The sequence below is a fragment of the Helicoverpa armigera genome, chromosome 16 (genome assembly GCF_030705265.1).
Source record: "Helicoverpa armigera isolate CAAS_96S chromosome 16, ASM3070526v1, whole genome shotgun sequence".
Classification (NCBI taxonomy): domain Eukaryota; kingdom Metazoa; phylum Arthropoda; class Insecta; order Lepidoptera; family Noctuidae; genus Helicoverpa; species Helicoverpa armigera.
In genome coordinates, this window is record NC_087135.1 from 11590867 (window position 1) to 11599746 (window position 8880).

The 8880-nt window shown below is 44.0% G+C and overlaps 1 protein-coding gene across 1 annotated transcript; it reads left to right on the plus strand.

Annotated features, from left to right (window-relative positions):
• The first annotated feature begins 410 nt into the window (after positions 1–410).
• Positions 411–3161, plus strand: LOC110381593 (uncharacterized). Its single transcript, XM_064038369.1, has 2 exons — positions 411–467; positions 1423–3161. The coding sequence occupies exons 1-2, from the start codon at positions 447–449 to the stop codon at positions 3034–3036; spliced, it is 1635 nt and encodes a 544-aa protein (XP_063894439.1). The 5' UTR covers positions 411–446; the 3' UTR covers positions 3037–3161.
• The last annotated feature ends 5719 nt before the right edge of the window (positions 3162–8880 follow it).

Genomic DNA, 8880 nt, shown 5'->3' on the forward strand with positions numbered 1-8880 from the left:
GACCGCCACGGTCACGCATATTAACTAGAGCTTCAAATGTTTATGTTTTCATTACTAGCTTCCACCCGCGGTTTCACTCGCGTCCCGTCGGATCTACTTTTCGCACATGGATAAAAAGTACCCTATATATTATTCTGATATATAAGCTATATTACTGCAAAGTTTGATCAAAATAAATCTTGCAGTTTTTGCGTGGAAGAAGACTAAACACTCATACATCCATCCATACATACAAACTTTCGTTTATCATATTAGTGGGCCTATATTGATGAGTAGTAACTAAAGATATATGTCTAGTTATAATGATATCTGTTACGTCACGGACCTTTGGTGACACGTGGTGAGGCTGAGGGCAGTTTGCGCAACAGTGGAATTAATTAATTATGTGTATATATTATGGTGTTGGAGCCCGGAGGTCCGGTCAATGCTGTGACAGTGGTGTGGAGATGCTGACGAGGAAATTGACAGTGAGTAAACCTTTTCTTTGACGTTATTAGTGTAAAACAATTAACGGTTTTCCTATTTTTCGCGACGCAGGGAAACTTTTTCCCCTACCGGAATAAAATGTAGCCTATGTCAGTTGGGTATAGTGTAACTTCCCAACAGTTAACGGTTTTTTAATTTCGGTTCAAACACTTCAGAGCTTTCAGAATACAAACAGGCAAAAATGACTTCTCTTTATTATATTAGTTAGTATAAAAAGGTACATGGGTACATTGTGGGTGAGTCTTGAGTGAAGGCAAAATTAAAATAGTAAAAAAAAAACTTTGAATATAATACAAGCAAGTTGGAGTTTTACCTGGGCCCGTTATTAATAACATGGGCTCGGGGAAACCGCTTTACGATGGAACTCTCAGCAACGATCCAGTCGCGATGTTTAGACACTGTGCTAGTATTTTCGTTAGTGTAGCTTCTCGCTAGATGGCGCTGGCAATATAACTTTATAATACTGGCACAAGTAGAAATGAAAATGCAAGTATATTCAATGACTAGCTCGTCTTCTGTTTATGTTTACAATTTCATTATGCGCACGTGTCTCAGCATTACGACGTCTTTGACCTTATTTAAAGTATTTTGTTTACAGAACGTAAACAACATCTAATCGATTGCATTACATTTATTATTTATATCGATTGGCCAATATGAATATTATTTTGATTTATTAGTGAGGCAACACCGAAATAAATCCGTTATTAGCACACTATTATAATTTATAGTAAAGCAAGGCATCTAAGATTGTGGTATAATAGATTTGCGGTCAGGTGACACACTGGCCTCTGCATTTTGACTGCCTCTTGTTTTGTGAAATTCTCACCTAGTTATATAAATCAAAATCATATTACTTTAAAACATTTAAAAGATACTTTATATTATAACATACTGCAGTATATGGTAAAGTTCAAACAATTTTGTATCCCACAGATATGCATAGCGCTGGTGGTGGCGAGCTCAGCCGCTTCTCGGCAGAAGCGTGGCATCTTCGGCGAGCCGGGCGGCCTGCTGAGCGGGGGCGGTGGCCTCTCCGGCCTTAGCTCGCACGGGGCTGCGCACCACTCACACGGACCTTCACACAGCTCGCTGCACTCGGCTCCCTTATCATCGTACTCCTCAGCCCCAATCCAGTCTGCCCCATTGAGCTCCAGTTACTCTGCACCACTATTGAGTTCACACTCTCATCATGCAGCGCCAGCCCTCAGCTCGTATACTCCACTGGCCAGTTCTCTCTCCTCTGGACCATTGTTAAGTTCTCCCTCTGTGTCTTATTCTGCGCCTCTTCATTCTCACTCCAGTCTTAGCTCAGCTCCTCTTCTCAGTTCTCCTGTGATAGCGTCTGCTCCTGTAAGTCATGCAGCATTACACGTGGGGCACTCAGCTCCCCTGCACTCCTCGTCCCTCAGTGTGAGTCATTCGCCGTCTGCTAGCTTAGGCAGTTATGCTCCTCAATATTCTAGTCATTCAGCTCCATTGAGTTCGAGCTATTCAGCTCCTCTTAGCTCGAGTTACTCTGCTCCATTGAGTTCAAGTTACTCTACTCCATTGAGTTCAAGTTACTCTGCTCCACTGAGCTCAAGTTACTCTGCTCCACTAAGCTCAAGTTACTCAGCACCTCTGAGTTTAAGCCACTCAGCACCTCTGAGTTTAAGCCACTCAGCCCCACTAAGTGTGAGTCAGTACGCTCCGAGCTATTCTAGTCATTCAGTTCCATTGAGCTCCAGTTATTCTGCTCCTCTGAGTCACTCCGCCCCACTAAGTTTGAGTCACTCCGCCCCATTAAGTTTAAGTCACTCAGCTCCGTTAAGCTCTAGCTACTCTGCACCATTGAGCTCTAGCTACTCTGCGCCTTTGTCCTCCAGTTATTCTGCGCCTTTGTCCTCCAGTTATTCTGCACCTTTGTCCTCCAGTTATTCTGCTCCTCTGAGTCACTCCGCCCCACTTAGTTTGAGTCACTCAGCTCTATTGAGCTCTAGCTACTCTGCACCTTTAAGCTCTAGTTACTCTGCACCTCTAAGTGTGAGCCATTCTGCTCCATTGAGCTCAAGTTACTCAGCTCCATTGAGCTCGAGTTATTCAGCCCCTTTGAGCTCAATTTCCTCTGCACCAATAAGGCATTCAGCTCCTATAAGTGTAAGCCAGTACGCCCCTCAATATTCTAGTTATTCTGCTCCCATAAGCTCAAGTTACTCAGCTCCTTTAAGCTCGAGTTACTCCGCACCTTTGAGTTCTAGTTACTCTGCACCTCTGAGTTTGAGTCACTCTGCACCTCTGAGCTTGAGCCACTCAGCTCCTCACTACTCGAGCTACTCGCCATCTCACAGTCACCATGGGCACGGCAGCCACGGTGGACACTACGGTGGACATCACGGGCATGGTAGCCACAGCAGCTACGGCGGCCACGGTAGCCACGGTAGCTACGGTAGCCACGGTGGGCACGGCAGCCATGGTAGCCACGGTAGCCACAGCGGGCACCACAGCCACGCCCCAGTCATCGTGAAGGTGGTGAAGGCGCCACCAAGGTACGCGTCTGGGTGGTGGTGAAGTGGAACCAACATCTGGTCGACCTAGCTTTAATAACGCGATATTTATGAAACTTTTGTTATTTGTTGTTTTGATGGAGTTTACGGGTGTTTTTACTGTTGTGAATAAAATAATAAAGAGAAGAAAAAAACGAAAATTCATGTGTTTTTATTCTGGTTATGTTCTGGCTGCTGTTTAATTTTAGTATTAATAAGTTTAAAAAATGGTCTACTTTTATGAGAAGACTAAAGGCTCATTTCTATAACTGCTAGATCTAGATTATATTCAAGTTGGTATGTAAATAATCTAAACACATCTAGAATAACTTAGTAAATAGTTTACCTAAAGCTAAAATAACAACATAGGAATGAAATAACTGTGCAAAGGTTTGGACATTCATTTCAAATAATACTCGTCCTGATGATGATGTCCTCCTAGCCGATTATCGGCTACGGCGGCTGTTCTCATGTAAGGAGATTAGCCAATTACGCAGGACATATTATAGTGCACGAGCATTTGCGCAGACACAGGTGCACTCACTATTCCTTAACTCTCATAGTCCGATGGGACGGCAATCCGACACGACCGGAGAGAGATCAGGCGCAGGACCGACATTTACGTGCTCTCCGATGCACGGGTGTATCAATCACCAGCTTCCAGGCTCCGGGCTGCTTTGTGAAAGTCTTCTAAAACCCACAAAGCGATTTCGGCCCGACTCGGGAATCGAACCCGAGACCTCGTGCTCAGCAGCCGCACTTGCGACAGCTAGACCAACGAGGCAGTCACTCTGAATACTCGTCCTATATCCACCATATATGATCCGACATACTTTAGGTAGGACTAATATACCTAGTTCTAAACTTCGAAACAGTTTCAACACGTAATGTATTTGGAGTCCAAGCTTACATCACCGGCAGTTCCCTGCTCAAAAGGCTCGTGTTTACAAAATACCACATAGTTTACATACGGTTATATCTCTCCCCATCAGCCCCGGATCTAGGGGGGGGCAAGCCGGGGCCCATGCCCCGGGCGGCAAATTTAGGGGGCGGCAAAATCAGGCGGCTGCCTGATTTTAAATCCTACATCACACATCACAGATTACCATAATAGTTACCTACAGGGCCGTCTTAACCTATGGTGCAGGGCGTGTGTATGTCTTAGGGGCGCCCCACGACCAGGAAATTTGGAAAAAATTACACCCGTTTGATAAGGAAGTTACATTGTATCATGATACTACGAAAAAGTCGCCCTCGCTTTGTTTAATCATTTTGATTATTTTTCACTTTTAACATCCCCCAAATAAGTAAAAAAATTCTCGCTCGCTACGCTCGCGACTAAATGACACTGTATGTATTGTTTTTCTGCTGGCTTATCATTTTTATTGACGCACCGAATCAACGAACACAAAAGGCACTCGCTCTAATCACGGTTTCTTTTTATTTGTACATAATTCCCAGTTTCATTTGTGAGTCTTCAGGGCCGTCTTCATCATGACGAACAAGAAGCACATATTCAGAGACGTCTCCGTGATCAATAGGTTTAATACCGGTAGCGATCACCGACTTGTCCGAGGCTCTCTGAATATCAACTTCAAGGCTGAACGTTTCCGTCTGATGAAGGCCAGGCTCCGACCAACACTGCTCCAAACCATGACAGGATCTGAAACGTTCCAGTCAAATTTGGAGAACCGATTTGCCGCCGTGGAAACCACAACAGACGTTAACCAGAACCACGAAAATGTGGTTCGGATCCTCAGGGAGGAAGGTTCGAGATTCTGTAACATGCAGCGTAAGGGCAAGAAATCAAAGCTTTCGGAAGAGACATTAGGGCTTATGAAGAGACGACGTGAAAACCCACCTGTCACTTCGTCAGCTAAGCGGGCTCTAAACCAAGAGATCAACAAGCACGTACGACGCGACCTCCGGTGCTCCAATACTCTTGACATTGAAAGAGCAATTGAGCTGAATCGGGGTCAAAGGTGTTCGTACAATCTCTTGGAAGAAGCCACTTGACGAAGCTGACCACAACAAGTGGAGAAGTCGTTTCTTCGGTGCCGGCAGTCCTTTCGGAAGTGGAAAATTTCTATGGCCGGTTATACGCATCGCATGCATCTCGACCTGATCCCGGAAATGAGGACTCTAGAGCCACATTAACGCGCCATTTCACCGAAGACCTGCCAGAAGTCAGCAGTGGCGAAATCGAGATCGCTCTGAGACAGCTCAAAAATGGAAAAGCCCCTGGCGAGGATGGCATTACAACAGAGCTATTAAAAGCAGGAGGAAAGCCCGTACTGGGGGAGCTCCAGAAGCTTTTAATGCCGTCCTGTTTGAAGGAGAACTCCAGAGGCGTGGAGTAGGAGTGTTGTCGTCCTGTTCTTCAAAAGGGAGACAAAACCCAGTTGAAGAACTATCGACCCATTTCCTCCTAAGCCACGTCTATAAGCTGTTCTCAAGAGTGATCACGAACCGACTTGCGCGAAGACTCGACGAATTCCAACCACCGGAGCAGGCTGGGTTTCGGAGCGGATACGGCACCATAGACCACATCCACACAGTGCGGCAGATTATACAGAAGACCGAAGAGTATAATCAGCCCCTGTGTCTAGCATTTGTGGACTATGAGAAGGCCTTTGACTCGGTTGAAATCTGGTCTGTTCTGGAGTCCCTGCAGCGTTGTCAAGTAGATTGGCGATACATCCAAGTGATGAGATGTCTCTACGAAGCCGCTACAATGTCCGTCCAAGTACAAAATCAGCAAACAAGGCCCATACCGTTGCATCGAGGAGTGAGACAAGGGGATGTTATTTCCCCGAAACTGTTCACTAATGCAATGGAGGATATGTTCAAGACGCTGAACTGGAAAGGACGTGGCATCAACATCAATGGCGAACACATCTCTCACTTGCGATTTGCTGACGATATCGTCATCATGGCAGAAACGCTGCAGGACCTACAACAAATGCTGAACGACCTGGCTGAATCTTCTCTACGCATCGGCCTACGGATGAACTTGGACAAAACCAAGGTCATGTTCAATGAACATGTTCTACCGGAACCGATTGCGATACACGGCGCCGTTCTTGAAGTTGTTCGGAAATATGTATACCTCGGGCAGACATTGCAGTTAGGTAGAAACAACTTTGAGGACGAGGTGAATAGGAGAATTCAGTTGGGTTGGGCTGCATTTGGGAAGCTACGTCGAGTCCTAACATCGTCGATCCCACAGTGCCTAAAGACGAAAGTCTTCAATCAGTGCGTCCTACCTGTCATGACTTACGGAGCCGAAACGTGGACACTGACGGTACGGCTGGTCCACAAGTTTAAAGTCGCTCAGCGGGCTATGGAAAGGGCTATGCTTGGCATTTCTCTGAGGGATCGCATCAGAAATGAGGTAATCCGTCAGAGAACCAAGGTCATCGACATAGCCCACCGAATCAGCAAGCTGAAGTGGCAGTGGGCTGGCCATATTAGCCGAAGAACCGATAACCGTTGGGGTAAACGAGTTCTAGAGTGGAGACCACGCCTCGGCAAGCGTAGTGTAGGACGTCCTCAGGCACGGTGGAGTGATGACTTGCGCAAGACGGCTGGCAGGAGCTGGATGCGAGTAGCCGAAAATCGATCTCAGTGGCGTGCACTTGAGAGGCCTATGTCCAGCAGTGGACTGCGATAGGCTGATGATGAGGGCCGTCTTAACCTATGGTGCAGGGTGTGCGAATACCCGGGCGCCTCGGTCTCAGGGCGCCGCGGGACGACCCTGTTTGATAAGGAAGTTCCACATTGTATCATGATACAGACAAAATGTCGCCTTCGCTTTGTTTGATTGATCGATCATTTTGATTATTTTTCACTTTTAACATCCTCCAAATAAGTGAAAAAATTCTCGCTCACTACGCTCGCGGCTAAATAACAATGTATGTGCTATTTTTCTGATTGTTTATTATTTTTATAGACGCTCCGAATCAACGAACGCAAATGGCACTCGCTCTTATCACGGTTTCTTTTTATTTGTACACTAGCTTCTGCCAGGGGTTTCACCCGCATCCCGTGGGAACTACTTCCCGTACCGGGATAAAAAGTAGCCTATAGCCTTCCTCGATAAATGGGCTATCTAACACAGAAAGAAATTTTCAAAGTGGACCACTAGTTCCTGAGATTAGCGCGTTCAAACAAACAAACAAACTCTTCAGCTTTATAATATTAGTACAGATAATTCCCTGTTTAATTCGTGAGTCTTCAAACAAATAATTTAAAAAAGTTCCAGGCTTTACAATGTACTTAGTCACTTATTATTGTGTCGTAGGCTCAAAAAATTTCGCGCTCGCTTCGCTCGCGCAATATTATACATGCGTTGCTTTCATAACTTCATGACTCAAATCCACGATGTATTATCTTTTATAAGTCAAATGTAGCAAAAAATATTATTTATGGAGTCCTCAAAAACAACAAAGTTTGCGCTTCTGACTTCTTGTTACTTTCCAGCGCTTTTTTAAATTTATTAACTTTTTGTGTCCCAAAATTAAAAAAAATTGCGCGCTACTTTCGCTCGCGCAAATTTTTACAATAATTGCATTATTCTGTCTCGACTTTCATAACTTAAACCTGGCCAACAGTTTGAGCCTATAATGATTTGGACACTTTTTTTTAAGTCATTTACCTACCAAAAAAGTGACTTTCGTTGGCGAAAATAAACATAAGTAGGTAGGTAGGCGGGGCGGCATTTTTCAGCTTTTGCCCCGCCTAAAAAAAATTGAAGATCCGGGGCTGCTCCCCATATATGTCGGCTACTATTCATACACGTTTGACAGGCAACCTTGTAAATAGGGCAACATTGCGGAATCACTGATTCTCATGAGCATTTTGGGCGCCTTTGTTATGTTTGGTAAGAAGAAAACAAAGATTCTTGTTTAAATTCCAAAATATCTAAAGCGAGCATTTTGATAGCGGTATTAGCTTTATTTATTTATTTTTTTCCTAGTAATTTATCAACAGCGTGCCAAAACAAAATCCTCTAATAAATCAGATAGTTACCATTTTCAATAAGTGTGTCTGTTTTTCAACCCATAATTTGATGGCATTACGATAACAATCATGTGCTCCTATAAACACATATTGACGCTAAGAGATTATTATTATAAACGATTAACCTATCACCTTAACAGTAACGTTTGCCAAACTGCATGATGTCATCTGAAAATATGCAATAATAACATGTCGTAGTTTACTGCTAATCTTAGTTAACGAAACGAGCTTCATATCGAAGTCGTAAAATCATATAAGTAATGTTTTTAAGTGGGTTACTTGTCTAGATTCTAGATCATCGCGAGTTATCGCAGACATTCGCGTAACTGCTCCGATCTACTTGATGTGAATTACAAAAACAAACATTTTACAAAACTACTACAGTTGGAGGCCGCGTCTCGCAACGGCTTCGAACCCGCGAACAGGAAACCACGCTCTCCTTCTAACTGCTGCACTTACCTTGATATTTATTGAGAGCAGATTATCTTATCTATTGATATTTGTTCATTATTTGGTTCTCATCGCCTCAAGGCACAAAATAGAGAATGCTTTTGAGCCCCGCGGCTTGATCTAATATAAAAAATCTTTAAATTGATTAGATTAGCTATTTTTCAAAATGTAAATTTTAATAGACACCTATTAGAATTTTGATTGATAGGTGTAGCTCACTGCACGCCTCTCGCAATCCAAGGCAAGCTATTCTAATGCAAAATATATTTTAAGTTACTTTAATTTTGACCAAATAGATAGGAGGTCTAAATGTTAATCACGAAGGCAAATTGAAGGGGACTGACAGACTTCAGGCCTGAGAGAGATGTTTCTATTCCATAAGATGGTAGGTAATACC

Coding starts and splice junctions, on each gene's coding strand:
- LOC110381593 (XM_064038369.1), top strand. CDS start 447: ATGCTGACGAGGAAATTGACA. Junction 468..1,422: donor TGCTGACGAGGAAATTGACA/GTGAGTAAACCT, acceptor TGTATCCCACAG/ATATGCATAGCGCTGGTGGT.